Source organism: Parus major, chromosome 1, assembly GCF_001522545.3.
Source record: "Parus major isolate Abel chromosome 1, Parus_major1.1, whole genome shotgun sequence".
NCBI classification, from domain to species: domain Eukaryota; kingdom Metazoa; phylum Chordata; class Aves; order Passeriformes; family Paridae; genus Parus; species Parus major.
This window is the reverse complement of record NC_031768.1, coordinates 98,720,674-98,745,282: the sequence shown is the minus strand read 5'-3', so window position 1 is coordinate 98,745,282 and position 24,609 is coordinate 98,720,674. Positions and strand designations below refer to the sequence as shown.

At 36.1% G+C, this 24,609-nt stretch overlaps 1 protein-coding gene across 1 annotated transcript in view; it reads left to right on the top strand.

Annotated features, from left to right (window-relative positions):
• The window catches only part of TMPRSS15 (transmembrane serine protease 15), a 195,527-nt gene that overhangs the window by 129,797 nt on the left and 41,121 nt on the right, over positions 1-24,609 (top strand). The window contains 7 exon segments of the mRNA XM_033515099.1: positions 16,063-16,193; positions 16,483-16,550; positions 17,364-17,405; positions 19,617-19,759; positions 21,532-21,576; positions 23,954-23,995; positions 24,307-24,342. Of these exon segments, the coding sequence (XP_033370990.1) occupies positions 16,063-16,193; positions 16,483-16,550; positions 17,364-17,405; positions 19,617-19,759; positions 21,532-21,576; positions 23,954-23,995; positions 24,307-24,342 (507 nt within the window).

The following is a 24,609-nucleotide window of genomic DNA, read 5'->3' as shown; positions in this document are numbered from 1 at the left end:
GTTTCCCATTTTTCAACAAGTCAGAATAAAATCATAGAATGTTAAAGGGTTGGAAGGGACCTTAGAGATCATCTTGTTCCAAACCCCTCCCATGAACAGGGACACCTTCCACTAGACCAGGTTGCTCAAAGTCTCATCCAACCTGGCCTTGAGCACTTCCAGGGATGGGACATCCACAACTTCTCTGAGCAACCTGTGCCAGGGCCTCAGCACTTTCACAAGGAAGAATTTCTTCCTAATGTCTAACCTAATTTCCCCTCCTTTAATTTGTATGCATTATCCTATCACTACAGGTCCTGGTGAAATGTCCCTCCTCAGTTTCCCAGTATATATTTACAGTTTCTTTCAACAGCTCAAATAGTATTTAACAGATGCTTTCTTAACTGTAACGCTGTAGATAAGAGTAAACAATGAGTTTCTTTAAGAAAGAAAAAATTTAATAATTAATGCCTGATTTTCTCATAGTTGACAGAATTATTATTTTATCCACATTATGCCATAGTTTAGTGTCATGGGATGACTTTACATTTAAGATAGCTTTGGGAGCTGGGAAGAAGTTGAAGCTGTGAGAGGCTAATGGGAGCCTTTTCTTGTGACCAATTATTTGTCATTTCTAAGAATTGACAGCAGTTTTGACCATTGAAAAGTGAGATCAACTTGTGAACACCACCTTAAGATCTAAAGCCAGGGCTCTCTTGTTCTCTTTGGTTTCCAGCTTCTGAAGAGGTAGCAGGCTCTGTCTCGGCCTCCTCCCCCCGCACTAGGCCAGACAAGGCCGCAGAGGTGGGAGGGGGAAGAAATGGAGCCGGCCAGCCTGACTTGGTTTGCAGTTTCTGCTGCTAAACTGAAACCTGACACCATGAACATCTGCAGCTTCTTTAACTATTTTACTACCTGGATGAGACTTGCAGATTACTCCTTTTTCCCAGAGAGACAGAGAGAGAGGGACAACCAACATGAGAAAGATATCATAAAACCATCAAAGACCGTGAAGAAAAGAGTTAAGTTTTAGATGGGGAAGAGAGAATAAGGAGATGCTTTATAAGCTGAAATATTTTTCTGTTAAAGCTATGGAGATGGACAATAGTGTTCTGAAAAAACCTCCTTTAATTCATGAAAGAGTATTTTGGGAAGAATGGAGTGTTCTAAGTGTGGATTTTGAGCAAAACAGTGAAGTAGTTGTGATACAGTGAGGTGCTGGAACAGAGGAGAAGAAGTAATAGTTAAAGATTTGGGGGCACTTGAGGCAAAGAGAAAACTTCTGTTTCCAGGGAAGCTCACAGAGACAGATTAAGAGAACTTTTGCCTTTGAATAACTCATGCTTATAAATGACATTCCTAGACTCATTGACCCATAACACACCTCTGAGTGATGTGAAATGGGAGGAGTGAATTCTGATGACAGATTTCCGGGCAGCTGACATCAGAGAAATAGAAAGCTATAACAGAAATAGCTTTCTTGTGAGAAACTCCATAGATTAGCAGAAGAAGACTTTTGTTTCTCTACAAAGACTGATGTAAAGACTCTAGCAGGAATTGGGACTGTTTTAAACACCAAAGTTCCAAAGTTTTTTGTCTCTATGTTGTCATGTAAATTAGGGAATGGTTGGGTAGTGGGGGAGAAAGAGGTTCTCTGGAGGTTTATTCTGGTGTTCTTATTCTTGTAGTTTTGTTAATAAACTTGCTTTATTCCTTTTAAGTTTTAAGCCTGTTTTGCTCTTTTCTCTTTTGTTCTAATCCATATCTCACACCAAGAAATAAGTAAGTTTTCTAGTAATTTTTTTAGTTACTGCTTTAAAACCACGGCATTTAGTCTATGCATTGTGGTGTTTTCAAAATTCATTGTCTTGTCTCTTTTTTTTTATTATTTTTACCTTTTTTAATATTTCTGGTATTTTTTTACCTGGATTGTATTTTTTTTCTTGTTTTCTGGAATAGTCTTCCAACATGTTTCCTCTTTAACTTTCATCTTACAAAATCTAAATATTTCACTTTGGACAGAATGTCTCCTAATTCTCTGTATTTTTATTTTTTCTCTGATGATTGAGAATTTTAGTTATTAGAAATTAGGTGAAAATTCAGCTTTTGTCCTTTATTTAACAAATGGTTTAAAATCTCTATTTCTGTGATTTCTGAATGACCAAATATATTTTCTTGACATTCCCAAAGGTGGTGTAAATGCTTTTCTTCTGTTTCAAAAGTGTCATGTTTTTCATGTATTTTTGGAGATGGTTTAAAAGTATTTTCAAACAAAAATGTCTTTAAATGTTTTAATTTGTTTCACGTATTTCCTAGCCAAAAGAGAATATATGAAATTATACAACAGGAAGAAATTATAATTCCCTTATCCTTTTACTTCTGAAGTGTTTAGAATTTGTATAAATATTATCGTTGTAGACTTGTACTATTCATATAGTTGTACTTTTACTCAATAGGAATTTTACTAGCTTGCTTCCCCCTGAAAAGTTATTATTTTTCTTTGTATTTGACTGTTCATGTCACAAGTGCAGTTCACAAGTGACTGCAGTGAAAATCAGTTTTTGTGGGAGATTATGCTGTTTTCAGCTTCCACATACTCTTATTTTTTACATGCTTCAAAAATATGTGTGCCCTCACAATTTGACTTAATTATTTATGACCTCCTTTTTCTCTTGGATGAACTTGATCTCAAAGATAAAATCTCAAAGATAACCAGGAAGAACATGTATTACTGGGGGAGATAAGGAAATTGCAGGATATTTTTGTCCCCAGATTAAACTCTAAACTCATGGAAGTCAGATGTGTTACAGTGTAAGAAAAGATTTTACTTCAGAAATAAGAAAAAAACAAACAAATTGAAATAAACCAGACTAAATTGTCATGTCTGCTCTTTTAGAAGCAGTCATCTATCATGATCGTTCTTTCTTACTTCTGGAAAAGAAATTGAAGCTTAATATTTATGATAAAATATGTGGGACTCATTTAGAATTTACAGATTCTGAAAGTTATACCTGTGTTGCTCTGTCAACTTAAATCTCTAAAAACTTGTTAGACTTAAGAGTCCTTACTCTTCCAGAGCAGAAATTTTCTGGCCAATTTATAGCAGATGGTGCTAAAAGTTTTTGTCCCCAGGTTAATAAGTTTAGTATCTGTAAATATATATGGATTTTTTGAGTTGGTAGCAACAGGAAAATCTTGCATTAGAGTTGTACCTTTAACAATGATTCCTAAAATTATATTTTCAACTCAATGTAATCTTATAATTTTAAATTCAAGTTTAGCCTTTTGTGACTGAAACAGCTTATTTTTCCATTTATAATTTGAAGAATTAACAGAGACATGAGAGAGGGAACTGCAGCCTTTTTTAGCAACAGAATTTCCAACTTGGTTCCACTTCTGTAATATTTCATCAGTTCTATAGGTAAATTATAAAACCAGGGATCTCAAATCCATCTGCTGGGCTTGTACTTAACAAGACATATTTTTAAAGGTAAATTGATTCAAAATGTGTTGTTCCTGTAAAGCTGGGAGAAAATCAGGGGTTTATGGGCAATATAATATTTGCAGCATTTTGACTTTTCTACTGAAATAATTGATATATGTGTTAGCTGGAAATGCTGAAACTGTAATTGTATAGTGTATATATACAATTACAATTGTGTAATTGTATAGTGATAGATGAATAAAAGCTAAAATGCAAATATATTTGCAAACTTTAAAATGCTTTTTGTAGAATTACATTGAATTATCCCATTCCCATTGTCTGTCCCTTCCTTCCTACAAGGGAAAAAAAATATATGAAATCTGAAATACTGGTCACTTCTATAAGGGTTTTGTAAGGCCTGATTTTTTGCATCATTGCCTTTGATCTGTTTCTAATAATTTTTATGCTTTTCCCATGTTTCAGAGTGACTTAAAAAAAGCAGGTTTTTTATCTTTTTGATTTTGTTTGTTTATTTTCCTCCAAAGCATATGAAATCTGTCAGAGTTGATTTACTTTGGGACATAAATCCTTCCACGCAGACTAGTCCTGTGTTTCAGTTGCCCAGTTCTCATTGATTTTTCAGTGGCAATTCCAATATTTAAATGAAGACAAATTGAGGTTGAAGGCTTGTAATAAAAAAAGCTATAAAATTTCAAATATCATTGTTAGTATTACCTGCGTACTGCTGTGTTTGATATCAGGTATTTTTTCCCAATTTATATAGGCATTAAAACAAAGAAGTTGTTGATAGATTCAACAGAGAGTTATAAAACATTTTTCCATTCAGTATCTTGGGAGCATTTAAAGAGTTTTGAAATAGAAAGTGTTCTCTTTGTAGTACCTACAATGGGTAATGTGGAACAATTTGAACACGACCAAAATTTGAACTCCTCTTCAAATGGATGACCCCAGTTATTTGAATCTTTAAAAAAGTAATTACATGCTTATTTGCTTTCAAAATCCAATAGCATTTTCCTCATCTTTCTGTGTTATCTGACAGCTACTGCTAAAATAATTATCATGGTAAAAATAAAAATAAGTAAGCAACTTTACATCATTTTGTTTATTTATCATCTTGTCAAATGTCCAACATGAAAAGTTAATTTGGTGCAAGAAGCTAAATGAATTATCACAGAGGTCTGACCTGAATATCTCTCCACATGTGTCTGAAAGAATATAAATTACTTTAGTTTGAGGGTCATCTACAGAGGACAAGAAAATAAAAGTGACCAAATCAAAAGTGCTCTAACTTGAGATCTGTGTTACCTGGTTTGGGGAATCTTATTGTTTCCTTGTCATACCTTACCTCCAAAACCCACACATAATTGCTGTCTTGCTGTTACGTTAGATGTAAAATGGGATTTTTCAAAGGATTCTGCACCGATATAAATCTTTTTCAAGTCAGGCTCAGCTTCTACTGAAAGCTGCACTACAAATTTCAAAAGGAAAAGAGCAAGGCTGAAGCTGAATGCTTTTGGAAGGATGTGTGGATAATTTTTAACATCAGAAAAAAGTCATGTCGCCAATATGCTTTGGAATATGTGTATTTAGAGAGTAAGCTTATACTTACACTTGACACACTGAGCACTAGGTAAATGCTTACCAGTTCTCTTTTACAGCTTCTCTGGCCTCATCTTTCATTTCATTTTGTGTGCTATTTGGGAGTGAACTGCAAGGATTTCAGATTTACTTCTTCCTATCTTCTCCCTTTATTTGAGCAATCTGTTTCTGACCCGTGTATCTGATTTTTCTTTCTTCTGTCTGATGGGGACAACAAAAAAGTAACCACATGAGGTGGCAACAAAAGGTATAATAATGGAGAAATTTTAGGGTTTGTTTCTTATGGTCTGTCCTTCAGAATCTCAGACAGTTAATATTATATCCATAACACAGATACACAGGAGAACAAATGTTTCATAGAACCAGACTGGATTTCATATACAGATTTCCAAAATCATTCCAAAGGGCTATGGACAAGCTATTTTTGTATTATTGATTGTATAAGTTAGAAATAGAGATAATTATTGCTCCTTAAGCATTTCTTACTTCTCATGTTATGGAGATACCTATGATAAGGGTTTTTTCAGGGTCATAGGAAAAGAGATCAGTTTAAATATGAGTTGGCCTAAAAGAGACATATATTTAGCAAGAGGACCTGGTAATTCTAAAGTACTCAAATTTCAGAGAAACAGATGTTGTTCACATTTTTAGTAGTTAAAATTTAACAACCTTTTAAGTACCTGCAGCAAGCCAGTCTGTAGAACAAGGCATAGCAATGTTTAACAAGATCTGCAGTCAAGAGTGTTCACTGAGCAGTTGAAATAACAGTCATGAAATACAGATCTTAATGCTTTCATTATTATTTGAATATAAAATTTCTCATTTTTCATATTTTTGAGAGAAAAATCTCTGAATATTCATCAAGAATAACACTTTTCTAAGTATCATGGACAAACATGGGAAAGACTTCTAGAAACAACACAGAAGATGATATGCATTTTAATGACAGCAAACTTCCCAGATTTTTCCTCATATTTTGCAGAGGTTATAGATATCCTGAAATGGTTTGACATAGGACAGAAAAGGGCTAAACTTCCCTATATCTATGTCCTTGTTTCAGACCCCTCCCTCTTCTGTGTTTTGTGGCCCTTTAACCTGCAAACAGATATGAAGATTTTCTTTCAGACTTCTTTGAAAACAAATACATACTGACAAAGCCCTGTGATGTATTGTACAGAAAACTTGGTTTGCATTTATTCCATATTCTGAACAAAAGATAAGGATGAAAGAGGAGAACCATTCCCCTGACACTTGAATTTTCTTTTCAATGCTTCTATATTAGCCTACAAGGCACAAATCTTTATACACAGCAATGTTACTGTGATTTGTTTTATTCATAGAAACTACCACATTATGTCAAATTTACTGCTGTTTTCAGTGACTGCTCCACACTGCCTTTTATATCAATAATTCTGAGAATTCAGATGCAATAATGTTACTACTTCCTCTTGGACTTTGTCTTTTACCTGCCTATTTTGCTATGCAGTGTTATCGGCCAAGTTAAGGCTCTGATTCTTCCCCTTGTGTGGCATATCTGCTCCTGACTCATCCCATTTACTTATCACAGAGAACTTTGCATTGGCATGCTCTTTCCATTTCTCAGATGGCTCATGCTGTTTTCTGTTTTCTTTTTGATTGCTACTGTCTTCACTTTGTTCCCATGATCTACACCTTTTTTCCCTAATAACAAGGGGGATTATAAGGAAGTGTATTCATGTAGTGATTTAAACTCAGATAATTAATTCAATGTGGTCTATTAATTTAGTTTTTGAATGCAAGGCATCATGTTATTCTCATTTTATCTAATTTTAATTTACTAAAAAATAGAAGTTTGTGATAAAATATTTATTTATGATATTTAGTCAATGTAGAAAGATTTGATTGCTTCCAGAACAAATTCTTACCCTCACAATTGGGTCCCTAAAGTTAGGTGGAAATCTTCCTTTAGTCTCTATGCCTGTTGCTGGCTCTGTGATCACTTCTGCTGAAGTCAATTGGATTCACCACAGATTTCTTTTCTGGATACTTTTAATTAGCCCCACTTTTTATTATAATATATTCATAAACATATTTCTCTGAGTCTAACTTAAAATATGATTCTTTGATTCTGCGTTAGAAACTGCTGGGAAAAGGAAGTGAATGTTGACCTGCAGCTAACCAGTCAGACAAGATATGGGCTGACCCAGGAAAGAACCTCAGTGCTGTCCTCAGATCTTCCTGGATGTGCTTAAACAAGGAGAGTTTTTTGTTTGTTTTAAAAAGACCTTCCTCCAAATTGAGGGAAATGTGATATATTCCAGTTTTGCTTTCTGTGCTATTTTTTTTTTTCCAAGACAGTCTGAAGAATTATTGCTAATGACAGCAGTGCTTTTTTAATTATTTTTCTGATATAAATTTATTAACATGAAGACAAATTACTCCCCAGCAATTTATTTGGATCTTTGAAGTGAATAGTTCATCTTAATCCATATTTCTGAACACTTTTCAAGGGATGTATAAAATCTGTAAGGGATTGATACTTTTCTTCTTCATTTTTATGATCTTACTGGGAGTCAGAATTTAAACTATGAATGCACAAAACAATGTAGATATTTGCTCATGTGATAGGAATCTGTAACTCTTCAGAACCTTTTGTCAGTTCCAATATGGTCTTCCACACAAAGTAAATGTATTGTTTGCTTAATCCATTACTATATTATTTTGCTCATCACGCATCCTCTCTGTTTAGTGATCATCCCTAGGAAACTTGTTAGGTGTGTGTGTGTGAAAGTTCTTGTGCAGTGTCTCAGAGCAAACACTCAGATGACTCCATGAGATCTTCCCACTACAATAAATCTTCCAGTGTGATGAGGCCACCAGACATGAACTCAGAGATTTCAATAATTGATAGTTCAATGTACAGTTAGACCCAGGATTTGGGGAATGTTTAGGGACAGAAGGCAGATATCAGGTCAAATTCCCTTCTCTATCTTCCCACCTTTGACATACCACAGCCAAATGGAGACCTACATAACCCAGACCTAGGGGCACTTTCACTTGTTCCATGGCCTTGAAAACAGGTTGGGTTCTTTCAGTTTGGTTTTGGAGGGCTTGGGATGGTCAATTGGTTGGAATTTTAATTATCATAAACTGTATGACTTCAGAGGGGAAATGGAGACACTGTTCCTTCATACTTTTCTCCTGATTAAAGTACAGGTATTCCTGTAACTTAACAAACCAAAATTTGTTCAAGACTTTTGTGTTCTATAGCATAGTTTTCTCACCGTCTCTAATCCAATTTAAAGAGAATAACATTGCTCATTTCTGACATCTTTAATACTGCATGCACTTTTAAATTTTTCAGATCTTATTTAAGAACCTCAGGATAAGAAGTAGCATTCCAGAAAGCAGAAGATTCTTCAGTGTGTCCTCCAAGTTGAGTTATTCTGGAAACAAGTGGAAAGAGGGTAATACAAAGATTATGTACTCTTCTGCTGCCATGACTCCTGCCAAATTATGTCTTGCTGGGTCAAACATGCATGAGAAGGTCTTTGAAGAGAGAATAGTATATTCTATATGATTTGTATTATGTGACTTTTTGTCAGGCAACATTTAATAATGAATTACACAAAGAATTTAATATTTCTAACTAAAACTTCTGATTACTTGTTTAGTAAATGAGGCCCATGTTTTTCCTTTCATATGAAGTTTCACAGCTGGATGACCACTACCATGGATATTTTTCATCCTCTTTTTTTTTTTTAAATGTGGTGTTACTGCAATCCAGCTCTGGGGTTCCCATCACAAGAGGAACATGGACCTACTGGAGCATATCCAAAGAAGGGCCATCAAGCTGATCAGAGGGATGGAGCACCTATCCTACAAGGAAAGGCTGAGAGAATTTGGATTGTTCAGCCTGAAAAAGAGAAGGCTTTGGGATGACGTAATTGTGGCCTTCCAGTGTCTGAAGGGAGCCAACAGAAAAGATGGAGAGAGAGTATTTACAAGCACCTGGAGTGACAGGACAAAGGGGAATGGCTTCACACTGAAACATGGTAGGTTTGCACTAGGTATAAGGAAGAAATTCTTTACTTTGGGGGTGGTGTGGCACTGTCACAGATTGGATGGGGCTCTGAGCAAGCTCATCTAGTGCAAGGTGTCCCTGTCCATGGCAAGAAGATTGTAATGAGATGGTCTTTAAGTTCCCTTTCAACCCTGGCCATTCTATGATTCTATGATTACTGGGAAATTGTCCTTCCATATGATCTACATTTTAAACTTCTCCTTTTGATGCAGTGGTGAAAATAGCTCATAATCCATTTCTGCACCTTCACAGCAGATCTTTTGATTTGGTTTTCTATCTCTCTCTCTATGGAAGTTTACATAGGGAAAGGGACAAACACTTTAGACATCTGAAAAAAGCTGCCATAAGAAAGCTGATTTTCATTTCATTTTGCTAGGGCAAGGCAACTCTGTGGGGGTGACAAAATGTTTTCCCACAGAGAGCTAGTTATTAATGCAATATCAGGCTTTAAGCGTGTTTGTGATAGTCTGGGTGTTAGAGGAATTCTCTGAGCACAACAACCCCTCCCCTCCTATGTCAGCAGTCTTTTCACCCTGTGCTGGAGACTGATCAAACAAGGAAATAAGAGCAGCCCAATAAGGCTACAAAACCTGTGGAGCTGCAGATATGGATGCAGAATAAATTACCTAAATTGTGAACTGTTATGTTTCTACCCTGTCAATAGCTTATTTCTTTAACAATTACCTCACCTGATGCTTCACTGGTATGGCTATAGTAACAATTGTAGAAACCTCAGTTCTCAATATTAAATAAGTTATCGTCTTTCTCTGGGTTTTATCACATTAATAAAGTATTTGCCTTTATATAATTTAAAGTATTTTAAAATCATGTTGCATTATTTCATCATGTAATTCATAAGTAGTGTCATAAAACTAGAGGTTAGAAAATAACATGCAACTGATTTTATTAGTTTCAACTGAGTAATACCATTCGTTATTTTTAATTTTGCATTATTTTCTTAGGTGATTATTTTCCTTGCTGCAGGGTGTCCACGACCTGTGAATATTCACAGCTTGCAGTAGATGGAAGTAATCTGTTAGTAACAGTGGCTTATGCTCACTCATTTCCTGAATGGATCATACCATTTCATCAGTTTAGCAAACCAACCAAATCCAGCTTTCAAGAGTTCTATCAATCCACAGAGGAAAATAAAGTGAAAAATAAATTTGAGAATTATGCCAAAAATTTTTTAAAAATAATTCAACTAAGATTGCAGAAGAATGAACAAGAAAAGTAATTAAAGGAGGAATAAAGGTAGAAGCAAGTGAAGTCAGTGTCTAGAGGGCAGCTTGCAGTCACAGAATGCATCGTTAAGAGGCACAGAAATGGCTGGAACAAACTTCATAATGTTCAGCCAAGTTCAACAAGTCCAAAGTCCAGCATCTGGGGTGAAATAACCCAAAGTCCCGGTACTGGATGAAGCTGACAAGCTGATAGGGATTTCTAATTGCTGCCTTCAGATAGCTAAGGGATGATTGCAGAGAAGGTAAATTCTTCCCAGAATTGCAGAGGGGCCTAAGGGGCCACAAACACAAATTGCAGCAGCTGATATTCCAATAAGACACAGAGGGGGGAAGAAAATCACTATTCAGGGAGTCAATGCATAGTGTTTCTGGAGTCTTCCACCTTGGAAGTATTCAAATCTTGCCTTGACATGGCCCTGAACAGCCTGATCTAATTTCAGTTAACCCTGCCTCGAGCAGGAGGTGGGACCAGATGCTTGTCATAGGTTCCTTCCAGCATAAACCACTCTGCTTCTGTAATTCTTGACTGATAGTAAGCAAGCATTGGCATGCTGCTGAATTCTGCTCCCCTCATATTGAAGATTTGCAAATGAAAATGTGGAAACATGGGTCCTTATATTGTTTTACAACCAGCTCATACTAGTACAGACAATAATATTTTGCAAACAAATTAATGCAAGAACTCAGTTTTAATAACTACCATCTCAGTGTCCAGGTTGCCTATTAATTATTGCTACCGTGGTCTTATTGCCAGATAAAATTGTTTAGCAAATGGGTTCATTTGTAGGAGTCACAACTCCAACTTGAGACTACCCATGCTAAGTTATGTCTTTGGCCAGACTGTAATCAATCTGTGTGAACCGCAAGTGGTCACAGTTTTTACTCCTTTGGTCTAATCTCTTCACCATTAGAGCACAAATTCAGAATTTTAAATGCAGTGGCATCTTTGGGTGATAGTGGTTGTGTTTTATTAGTGATGTATAGCATCAGTTATACAAATAGTAGAATTATGCAAAATATGACAGAGGAATCCAAAGTCCATCAGCACAAAACTCCTCAGATTTGTGATAAAAAATATTTTATTAGGAATAAGACAGGACTAAACTAGTATTGTTTCAGGCAGCATTGTCATGGACAATTGCAGTGACTTAACCCTGCTTTGCTGCCAGGTGCCCATCCAGAAGATTCCTCAGTGCCCTCCTCAACAGAGCAGGGTAAATGTAATTTATAGCCACCCCCAAGTAGTGCAGGGAGATGAGGACTGAGGGCTTGTAGTCAGTCCATAACAGCTCTCTGTCAGTCCTTCTTCACATTCTTCCCCTACTCCCTGCAATGGCACAACTCTGATGTGGATAACCTAATACATGTAGCTGAGCAAAGTGAATTATTTAGTCATCATCTATTCATGTGATAGAGTCAGTGTTCAGAAAGATGTAGAAACTTAAACCCCTTGAAATGAAGGGTATCAAAATTATTGCTGAGCAGGCACAAAAAGTTACAAAGGCACTACTGTGCCATAGTTCAGCAGTGCTCAGCACTACAAATATGATCTGGTCATAAGTATACACCTGTATCTACATGCATTTGTATTCATATATGCATTGTCTGTGATACACAATATATACAAAAGCAATTCCTACTCTGTCTAGTGTGATGACCCAGACATCTCATCCATTTGCAAGATAGACTCAGGTTCCTTTTGCTCTGTAAGGGCAGTATAATGAAGTTGCTCTGAATTTTGTTTTAAAACTTTGGGTTTAAGTAAATAATTATTTCCTTTTAGTAAGGTGAAATATTACTACATTGCTTTCATTATGGTATGATATTACACTAAATGGAGGATCCTACTTTTAGGCCAAGATTTTGATTGTGAGTGCTCTATATCCAATCAGTTGTGTGGCAATCCTTTCAAATACCATAGTTCTCAAAGACTGGATAGAGAACTCCTATGTCATCCAAGAGTCTCATTTCAAGACTTTCTCATTTCTTCCCAATTTATATTATCTCCATTTCTGTCAATTAACAGATAGGTAGAGCTTCTCTCTTCCAAAGATTGACTCAGAAGTTTCCCTTCCCTTTGACAGGCAGGAATATGGCTGGTGTGTTCAGATTCTCTGCAAGAAAGAGTGTCATACCACAAATATGGGTTTAGCACTGTGATTGAGAGTCAAAAACAGTAACTCTGAGAGCCTAAAACATAGAATCTGTATGACTTTACTTTTCTGAAGCTCCAAAGTTTTGACAGATCAAATTTATAGCCAAATGGTTGTATTGGTTGCTACAATGCCTGCTTAATTTACTCTTGCTCTGCTAAGGCTGCAGCTCTGGCCATCCACAGTGCTTTAATTTTATCAAGGACTTGCATCCCATGGCACATTTATGCCTGGCAAGAAAATACAAAACAAGCATACATTCATAATGTCTTCTCTGATTAGTTCTCCAGTTCTGTGGTCAAAGAACCATGCCTTACACAGATTAAATTTGTGCTGCTGAATTACTGTTCAGTGCTGAACACGTTGCTGAGCTATGGCACATTACTAAACAATTCATTTCCCAGCACTTCCTTTATAAATAAAATTGCTTTTAAAGGAACTTTTTAAGCAGAATGAGGAAACTTTCACTGTTGTCCTCATAGCTGTGCTTTTGAGGAGTTAGTAAAAGAAAACAGTATAAGCAATAAATTTGGCAGCAATATTTTATATTGTCACTTAAAAATATCAAATTACAAGAAATAGTGCAAATCCAGTGACTAACCTTACATTTCTGTGGGTTTGCTTGTCCTTTATCTGAGACACAATCTTCAGTGCTTCTCCTCTGAGTGGATTTATTTTCTTTTTATTTGCATACCCTGCGCATGATTATGACTGCTCAGAAATGTTGTAAAAACCTGTGTCAGTGCAGTCTCATGGTTTAATTAATTTACAACCATCTCCTATAAATATCTGTTTGTGTGGATTATTACCCTCCTTCTCAGGCTGTGTCTTTTGTCAGTCCTTAATTCACTGAAGTTTTTGAGACAGAAATGAAACTGAAAAAATCATCTGATAAGAAATATGTTCCTCTTAGTAGATATGAGATTTCCTTTGCTTCTCTGGTTGCAATCCTTATGTGTGTTTGTGTTGGACTGATTGTACTTTCTTGGTTATCAGTCCAGGAGCTGGAACGAGGTAAGTAGCCAGCCTTTAACTACAGACCTTTAGGAATTCCTTCGACTTTGAAGACAGTGCTCTTGAAATTGTAATTGTATTTTTTATTTCATGCTATGTTTTTAATGCTGGGGGCTGGGAAAGTGGTGTTCTAGGGTTTATTATATGTGTTTTCCTCCCCTGAAAGCTGACATGAACAAAATAGGGAAAAAAAACAAGCACTAGAATCATGTTCTGAAGTCATGTAAACTAATTTTCATGGTTTAGGCCTTGGGAAAGGTCCCTGAGATGCAATCCAAGCTATAAAGCTTTGCTTATTCCAACATCTTTATCATCTAGAGAAGGTAATATGCAAACTGTGAAACTTTGCCTTTTTCTCTGTGTATGAGGTTTGACTCTGAAGTCAAATAATCCACTGAAAGACTGATAATCCACTAGAGTTTGTGGGGCCCATCTCTTGGAATCTATTAATTTTTTATTTAAAAAATAAAGTTATTTATTGGTGTGAGAGAGCTCCTGCATCAGAGCATCAACTGCCAGCCCCATGTAAAGCTCAGGTAAAGTCACTCTTAGTCTTTATCCTGTGCTCAAAATGTGATGGAAGAAATTACTGATACTCAAAGCAAACTTATGTAAAACATCAATGTTGCATGATTTTCAAATGGAATTGATATTTTGGTTAAGAAATCTTGTGGCTATAAGTTAACTGGGAGGCCACACCTGGAGCACTGCATCCACTTCAGGGCTCCAAAATATGTGAGGGATGTGGAGCTACTGGAGACAATCTCAAAGTGATTTTTGTCACTAAAGAAATATTCTGCTATATCTATGATTTTTCTGGTTTCATTAACCAAACACCCATACTATTTCACTCTGAACCTCATGAAAACTAAACTTTCTGTAAGACTTATGTAAAAAGAAACACAATGAACCAAAACCATTTTGTCAGAATATCATGTTTGTTCCTTCAGTTGCCATTGTTTTTATTTCCAGATTTTAAAAACTGCACCACTTACTGACTTTCTTGCCTTCTTACCCAAATGCTATCACACTCCAGTAAAATAAAATTTAGAGACAGACATTAACCTAATTTCTTTGTTTTTAGAAGTTAAATAGGCCAAAATGTATCTATATACAAATATGATTATAAAATATTTTTATAATTATAGTTGATATATCATTTTAAAAGGCTTTTGTTATTTAGAAATATTTTAACTGATTGTTCTGTTCTTGTTCTAAAGACAAACCTTCAAAGGAGCTCAAAGCAGTCTGCTATTACTAGTTGATATTAAATTTGCATCACTATGCCATGCCTTCCATCATAAACTGTTCCTTGTAGTATTTATTGCTTGTCTGCTGTTATGATTCAGTTATTAAAAATATTAGAAATGCCTCTGCCCAAATTAAGGTGCAAATGAGACCATATGGAAAAGGATGGGTTTTATTTAACAGTAAACAAGAGAGAGAGAGAGGAAAAGGAAGAAATAGGAAAGAGGGGACTGAGAGGGGAAATATGGTGGAGACAGATAAAGTAGAAAATATCAACACCCAATGGATCCCAATGGCATCCTGTAGATCTTCTTCTTGGTGGTGAGGGTTTCTTGAAATTCATAGAATCCATTGGAATAATATACGTTCTGGCCAGGTGGGAATGCCCAGGTTCCTGTTAGGATGTGTCTTCAGGGAGCAGAGGGTTTTGGTGGTCACAGCTTCTTTATGCAGTTTTGCCATAATAGGAAAGACTCCTTCATAACAATATTTAAGCCATGAACTATAATACTTCAGTCTCTGACATCTGCTTTTGTCTTAAAACTTTCTTTGATGTTAATGACTTCAAACACAACCCAAAATACCACCAGTACTGCAACTGGTAAGCAAAAAGCATTTCCTATCAATCAATTTTAATTTAGGTATTTTCTGAGAATTTCCAGTGTTACACAGTGAAGAAATATGTTTTTAATGTACAGTGAATTGCTTTATGTATACCTCATGTCCTGTAGTATATTAAAATCAAGATTAAATTTGCAGCAATGACCAGTTGTCTTGTTTCTTTATAACATGTATATATTGGTGAGAAAGGTCAGGTCTGAAATAGTTTAACTATTTTGGCACTGGATGTTTCCAGTGCTGTCGTCAAAACCAACTTACACATATAAAAAAGGGCACAGCACAAATACAGCAAGTGTGAGGTAATAATTCATGTTTTTTTATCCAGAACATACAAAATACTCATAATTCACTATTTGCCTTCCCATGTATCTCTGTTCCTTGTGTTAGACATAACTGGGCATATCACTGTATTCTTTATGCACTCACAGTGTAGCTGGAATACAGCATCTAAAACAAAGTTGAAAGTAATGAGAACTAAGGGCAAATAGTATTCATAAAAATATGATTACAGAGGTAACTATAGAAAACATAAAAAAGTCTATTTTTTCTTTAAACTCTACACTAGGTAGAACATCTCTGCAAAGCAATAAAAAAACCCTAGAAGTTATTGTATTGCTGATCTGTGTGAAAAAAATCTGACATAATATTTTCATTTATTTCCATATAATTAAAACATCTTTATTTTTAATTATCTAGCTGAAGCATATGTGAATACTCATGGCTATATGGGAATATTTAAAATAGTGTCTGGCACATCTTTTACTCCAACCTTACAAAACAGTTCATCAGCTGATTTCAAAGTCCTTGCCTTTGATGTTGAAAAATTGGTAAGAACCTATCAGCTTGTGGTTAATTCAAGAGTATTTGCAGGTACATTAATTCTCTAACACTAATTGCTGTTGATGGTTTTTCTTTCCTAAAAAGAGATATTTCAGGTCTTAAGCCTGGTCAGAAATCAATATATTCCTTACTTGAGAAAATCAGTAAATCATCAAAGAAATACCTTACTAATGTAGTCTAGAAAAAGTTATTTAGTTACTAAAATCATTATTATAGTGTAAGATTGTGTGTATTTTTATTTACTGTACTGGTTCAAGATTTCTCTTTTTCATATAGATGCAAAATATCTTTCAAGAAAGTGATTTGAAATACGAATTTGAGAGATGTGAAATTTCCGGGTTCAAGTAGGTACAGTTCTATTTAACTTTGAAAATAAATGTCAAGAGTCCTCAATTAGATATTTCTGTCAGAAGTACTTACCTTGATTTTCAAGAAGTCCTTGGGAACCTCCTATATTATGCCTTTCATATCTTACATCTTCCAAGTGCTACTGTGCTCAGTTTGACACCAATGTGCTTCCTTGGGCAAACTTCCTTCTCAAGCTGATGTGTGTCCCTGCCTTGACCAAACCAGGAAGGCTGAGCCCTAAGACCCACTCACAAAAATTCTATATTTTAAAGAACTGATTATTTTTAATTTTTTTTTTGCCAAGATGCTGTTTGCAGGGTTGCTGATCCTTGCCATCTAGAAGAAATTTCACGTTAGAGATCTCCCTGCATAAGCCTGGAGGCTCATGCATTCCTATGTCCTTATGGATACGGATGCACTTAATTCATATTCCTTAGGGCGTTAACAGGGCAGTCATTTAACACCAGGAAAAGCTGCATCCTCTGAGTCCTAAAGAGTCCATAAAATTGGTATAGTAAGATCTGCTTCATTTAGTAAAGCTCATTTTCAGTATCCTGAGGTGTTGGTTGTCCTGCTGAAGGCTGGCTGACATAAATGTCCAGGTTACACAGCCTGGTCTGTGGTGTTGATTCCATCTGCACTATCCTTAATAAGGTCCTGATTCAGCAAAAGATGGGTAACACTCTCACCATTAAACAGTTCAGGGATGTGTTCCCATCCTGTCCAAAACTTTATAATCTCAGTAGGAACCATGTGGTGCTGCTTGTGGGTTTTCCCTTACTTTTTTATTGTTGCTTCTTTTCCTACAGGAAATCTGAAGATGACCGTGACAGATTGACATCAGAGACCAGGTAACTGTATATAACAAAGTTTTCTTAAAATATAGGCAAGAGACAATGATGCTACTATTTCAGACTGTTCTGTGGATTGTGAATATATTAAAAAAAGAAAAAAAAAGGACCTAAACATTTTTAGAATTTGGATAAGGCACTCTAAAGAGGATGAAGCTTCAAGACATATCTTTTCTCTAAAAACTTCCTCTAGGATTAGATGAAAAAAGAGCGATAGTCCCTGGGACTGTCAATTTAGAAAGAAAAATGGAAGAGTGAGAAAGGTAAGAAACTATCAAGAAAGGAAAAGATAGGTTTGTGCTGAGTTTGCTTGTGTAAAACTGCTTAAACTGGAGTCAGATCTCATGTCATTACGAGTAATTCAATTTTTAAATCAAGAAAAGTCTGATGACACACAGTGATAGGCAGGAACAAAACAGAGGACAAAAGATTAAGACTCTAGCAGAACTGACGGACCCTGAGAAATTAAAGGTATAATTGGCTGTCTCATAGGTGAGTCCAGAAAATTAAAGTACACATTACCTGAAAACAGATCAATAGTTCTCTGCTACCGTATGTTCTTGTGATATCAATGTAAATACATAAAGCTGATAAATATGCAGAGGAGATTAGTTTATTTGAATGATAGTCCTTGAAAAAAAAACAAACAAAAAACCCCAAGATATTTTGGGATATTAGCTGACCATGAATATCAATGAGTAACGGGAAGCAGATTTACATTGCAGAAACTTTTGATTGGAATAGTGAAGACCCCAGTTAATAACCCCAATTAACTAGAAAGTAGAGTGTGATCACTTTATGAAGGTTTATATCACATTTAAGGAATGGGCTACACAGCAGCAGGAGTAGGCCACTTCCAAAGTGTTGTCCTTGTGAAGGTAGATACAGTTAGGAAATTTGATTTCTGCACAAAGAAAGGGACTATTCTCATCAAAATTTGGGTATTAAAGATGTAGACATCTCTGAGCGGTTTGCTCAAGACTGTCTTTGTCAATGCCGGGTCAATTTAGATGCCCTTTTTAGGAGAAGACTAATTATGCCAAAGAACAGCTTGTCCTTTTTCTATCAACCACAATGGGAATCTAGATCTGCTCTATAAATAACTGTGTTGGGAAAAACGCATTCCACTCCTGTATCTTGATACAACAATCACAGAAATCACAGAAAATCTGATGTTTGTGAAGCTTTGATCTGCCTCTTAATACATCAGTAAGATTTGTCTTCACTTCTGCTTTGAATAACTGTCTCAGACATTATTTTCTTTTCATTTAGAAAGTCTTTAGCCCTTCAGGTAATCTGCTTGGTATTTCACCCTTGAAACGCTGCTGCTGAGTCACAAGGAGAGCAATGAAAGCTTTTGTTTGCTCAGCACGGCCCAGAGGTTATCAGGAAGTATGCAAGAAGGAGAGTTTCTCTACATATTGCAAACTACAAACTATACTCAGCAAAATAGGATTAATCACCTTACAAAGGTGCACTACTGTCAGTTGCAAATGGGTAGTTTAAGGATTAAAGAAGTTTACACCTAAATTTAAGTCTTTGGCAAGTCTCATAACTTCAACATTATCCTACTCTAGCTACAAACACAAAACTTCATAATACAGTCTAGAAGAGATGGCAGAGAACAAACAGAAAACACTCTAGATAAAATTCATAGACATTAAATGCAGTTTAACCACGATTTCAAAATACCTCTGTTTTCATCCATCACTGATTCCTTGTGAGAATTCAGACAATCACACAGCAGATCTGCAAAAATGCAGAATCCACACGTGGTATTCGCTTTATGGAAGTGGTCACTTTGTATTATATTTTGCCATATGAAAATATTATACAATTTTCATAATACTTCAGGGATCACCTTCAACATTTTAGGCCTAAGAGACCTGTTGAACAACAGTAAAGCTACTTTTTTAGTTTTCCTCAAGTTCATCTCAATTGAAGCAAATGAAATTAATGTTGTCTTTTTTTTTTCTGGCAGTGCAAGTAAGAGTCGATAAAGAAAGAACAAAGTTTCTCCAAGGTTCAAACTGACCTGATGATTAAGAGATGTTTCCTTAGGTCATCTTCTCCAACCAATATTTAAAAAACAATCTGCCTTTGCCAATGAAACCAATGTTAAAATGAAATATTGTCTAGATGATAAGTCATATAGCAGATTTATTTCATCAACTTGAGTAGCTAATTAACTTCCCTCTTTTGTATTTCTAGTGTGGCTGTGATCTTCACCCTTTATTTGACCCACATGGTAACAGTTGAGAAAGTCAAAAATGAGCTGGTTTTGGGTATCATTGCAAATAATGCTAATCCTACCAAGACTTTGAAAATTGATGCGAACAGCATACAAATCACAGGTAATATTAGTAAGTTTTTTTGTTTCCAGTTTTTGTTTGGTTTTTGGGGGGATTTTTTTGTTTGTTTTGTTTTTTGGTGTTTTCCTTTTTTGTTGTTTTTTTTTTTATTCTATAAATCCTTAAGAACTGCAAGTAGCAGGAATGAAAGTTTTGGCTCCTAGACAGCAATTAGATTGTTACTTTTTCTCTTGGATGCCCTCTTCCCCCACTACATAACCTTCATAGCAGCTGAAAGAAGAAATTACAACCTTTTCTACTAGAAAGTAGGAGCCAGCATTGTGTACATTCCCTAAGGAGGGAGTAAAGGGCAAAGAAGCAGTTTCCCAGTGAAAACAACTCAATTTCACTTCTTATGAGGCATAATATTTGTAATTTTTTAGCCCACTAATTAAAGCTATTAAGCCCCAACCTTGTTGTTTCATAAGTAAATACAGTCAGAATTTTGTTCCACTAAAGAACAAGAAAAGGGCTCAGACTCACAGTATGTAAAGACTCATTTACTGAAAATCTGTCAGGAAGAAAAAGAAACTGCTTTGGGAGTAGTGCACCCAGGGAAGTGGCTCTATATTCTTGTAGAGCTTAGGTAAATGTAAGACTGGGAGGTGGGGAGAGAAGGAACAGGGCTTTAAGAACAGGTAGCTTTATGTTCTGCAAATATACAGATAATTTATGCAAGTCCTAGAAAATTTATCAAAGCCTAAATGGAAACCCTTCAAGATCAATGGGAATCCCTGGTTTTTTACCTGAATAAAGCATCAAAACAGCCCTTCACTGAAGATGAGTTTAAAAAACAATCTAAATTCTTTGAAGTAGAAGTTGATTAGCTGACATTTGAAGACCTGCTGGAGTTACTATTAAGTAGAAGCAGAGGAGGGGGAATCTGGTGAGCCATGTCTCTATACTAAAAACTGCATTTTTTGCAGATAAGTACTTCAAGTATTCAGAAGCTAAATTCAGAGTCTGGGCATATTTAGTTCTCTTTACTACTTATTTATTCCAAATTACCACACAACACTGTGGAAATTGATTGCTCATTATACTTCAAAAATGTCACCAAAAAATAATGAAGAGCCTCTTAAAAGATTCATCCATTGATGAACTTTGAAGTAGTCAAACTTTTACTGCTGTAGATCATTAAAATGCCTCTTTTCATATGAGATATCACCTGTCCATTCCACCAGGAGTGCTTCAATAAAATAATTGTAACTAATTAACAGTCACAGTCATATGTGGTACTTTTGCATCGTGTATATCAATATGTTCTGCTAGAGACATTCCTATTTCAGAGAGGGAGAGAGGTGTCACACAGGTGTGACTTGCTTGAAAAGAGTTTTCACAGTGATTAAAAGTCACTTTCTTTCTTTCTTGTAAACTATCCCAGGTTAATTTTAACTCATTCATCTCTTCTAAATACTGTTCTCTAAGACACAGGTGCTCTGAAAATCTCTATAGAATAAAAAGCCTTGAGAGAGATTTCCCAGGTGAAGATATTCTATATGCAATACAATCAATAGGGATTGAGGATTGAAAGGAACTGCAGTAGCTTTGAAACCTCATAACCTCAACTCATTTTGGGATCCTTCCTTCTTGGGAAGATCATGGAGTTTGAGAAAAGGTTTGGAGCAGGATGAGGCAAAAGGAGAGAAGCAGGATACTGACAGTGATTCAATGAGAAATAGTCACTGCTGATTTCTTTTTAATCTTTATTTCTCTCATCTAAAACTAGACCCTGTGCTATAAAAGACATTTATAATGAACTTGCTTTCTTCCAGTAGCTGCTGAAAATCCTACTACACTGATGCCTTTAACCTCATCAGGTCAGTATCTTTTGCAAAACAGGTGCTAATTTTTGTTATCAATACAAGATGAAGGAAAATAAGACTTGCTGTTCAGCTCACATAGCTCAGTAAAGCTGCCCTGGCTGCAGCAGGGGCTTGACTGCCAGTGATAATTAGCTGCTTTCACTATTTCTTACTATTTGAGAAAGCAGTGAGTGGTCTGAAGTCTGTGCAAAATCTGTAGGAGCATAATTAGGGTATCAAACCAAAAGTTGAGTCTCAATTAACCAGCTGAGCTGCAAGCTGAAGTTCTTGCAGATTTTGAGAGGTAGATCAGGCTGGGGAGTCCTGCTCTCATGTTGTGATTATTGATTTAGTAAGCAATGTTGACAAACAGATTTTCCTTCCACTATCCCTGGAAGTTTTATGATGATAAGACATGAAGCAGCCAAAACTCCTTGGTCTCACAAAGGTGCCAAAAGTCAGCCAGAGAGATAAACAATAAAATTAGTGTTTTATAGCACTAAGTGCAGGTAGTCACATACAAATTGCAAGTAAATTATCACACACAAATCTCCAGAGCAGAGTACCAGACTAGCAGCTAACAACTGCCCCTACTAATACGGGAGAAAAGTATTTATTGATATTCTAATTACAGCCATAGTAATGAAAGAGTTGTTATTATTCTTGTTACAGTCCTACTAATGTGCATAGTCCAAAGTGTGCAAGTACTACAGTCTATTCCCAAAGATAGAGTTTAAACTGCTAACATTCAGTTTTTTCCCCTATCTGTCCCTTCCTCTGGTATGCTATCTTAATGATCCCCTGGTCCTAAGTTCAATGTTGCTAATCATCCTCAAGCAAAAATTTGGAGATTGGGGGAGGCTCCTAAGAAAAGGGGAAGGGAGTTGGGAATTGCCAGCACTCAAGGCTGGAATGGCAACAATATTCCAACCCTTTTTATTTCTTCTCCCTTGGCCTTGGGTCTGCTTGAGGTCATTTTTGTATTTTTGTTAATAGTGTCTACTTCCTTGTTCTTTCTGTTTCAGTCCAAATGTCATGATATTCCCACATTTTACCATACCAGGTACCTTTACACCTGCTGGGTGCAGAGTTATGGCTCTGCTGACCCTAAAAACATCCTTTGCCATCCCAACCTGTTACTTGAATGAGATTTTCTAGTAGTTGTGTTTATATCACTGCTGCTTCTGTCACTGCCCTGTGTTTTCCTTTAGAGATTTTGTTGTCTTTTGCTATCATCTTGTGCATGCATTTTTGGGAACATCTGTAGCAACCACAATTTCCAACAGTCTTCAAGATGTAGCTCCCTGATAACTGTTTTCATAGAACTGTTTGCTCCTGCCTGCATCTATGTTTTAGGTCTTGGACCATTTAATTCCTTCTAAATTGGTTATCCTGTAGTAAATGTATAGACAGGTATGTTGGTATATACATATATATATGTGTGTGTGTGTATATACATATATATTATGTGTGTGTGTATACATGTGTATATATGTGTGATATATGTGTGTATATATATATATGTAATGTGTGTGTGTGTGTGTGTGTGTGTGTGTGTGTGTGTATAACTCTTTGAAAACTTGTGATGGCATGAATTAAGCCTTTTTTCTCTGCAGTAGCTGTGAGAACAGTCCATCTATGCCCTGCTCTTCTCACTCTCTGCCAGAGAAACTCTGCCCCTAAATTTGCTGACACAGAATGCACTGTAACCAGAATGGCCTAGTTTAGCTTAATAGTATTTGCTAAATAAGAATGTTTTGATCAAAAATTGGTGGGAAATCCTCCTGCAAGTTTGTGCTCTAGGTGCTCTAGGTCTGGGAGAGTAAGTTGTTGATCGTGATGGCACCTTCTTCCCACAAAACTGATGGGTGACAAACTATAGAGAAAGCCTTACTGCATCTCCCACTTTATTCCTTCAGGCCCTTCATCTTATAAACTGAGGTACAGGATCCAGTACCTGCAGTGACATGGGGATTGTTTTCAGTCATCATCTTACATATTTGAGTCTTAATTTAGAAAATAAAAATAGTAGCTAGGGATGCTAAAGCAAATTCAAAGAGGAAAAGAAACTGTTTGGGAGCTGGAAGTACCAGGTGCATCCTCAATGAAGTGGAACTTCTGTTGGAGCAATCACAAATACACATTCCATTTTTCCAGAAAGTTTTGTAGTTTACAATCACTAATATAAATCTGCTAATTTACCTAGGCATTTTTTCATGTGTAAATATGTCGACACACAGATATGTGTATATACACCTGTATGTAAATAGACAAAAAACAGAGAGGTTTGAGGCTCCTAATTGATTTGTAGAGCAATATTATTTATCAGAAAATGTACCTTTACCTTTTAGTTCTAATGTTGAAATTGTCATAACTTTTCTTGTTTCAACAGATCCCACGAGTTTAATTACAAGTTCCCTGACACCAACTTCAGGTCAGAACTTTCACAGAGGAAGACAAGAAAGCATTGCTCCTATTTAGTGGGAAGAAGGAGGAAAGAAATCTTTTGAAGTTATTGAAATACTTGGGTTTCACATAATTTTTCTTATGTTTATTGTAACACTTGATCTTCAGGACCAAGCCACTTAAGCTGGCACTACCATATCATTACCTGGAGTGGGGAGCAAATAATGCAGATATAAAAGCAGATTAACTGCTACTTAACTCTGCCCAAGCAGCCACAGAGGTGCTCCCAGAGAGCAAGAAGTAGAGTTCTAACCTTGGGTTGTGTTGTTCCAGGTTCAGGACTACTCACCACCAGCAAGTCCTCAACAACAGTGGGTGAGTAAATGTGTGTGTGGAGTAGGAAGGTTGCATAGAAAAATCTGAGATCACAAAATTTCACTGCTCCTGTACTGCCTCTCCTCACAGCATTCAGTCTTTGTATTCCATTCCTTAAAATTCAGGATATGCAGGTTTAGCTGAGACCAAGGAGACCTCTTCAAAGAGAAGGGACTTCTAAGACTGTACATGCTAAAAAATGCTGTATGTGTTATGCATGTTGATGAACACATTGACACTAATACTAGCTGTTCCTTTTTTTTTCAT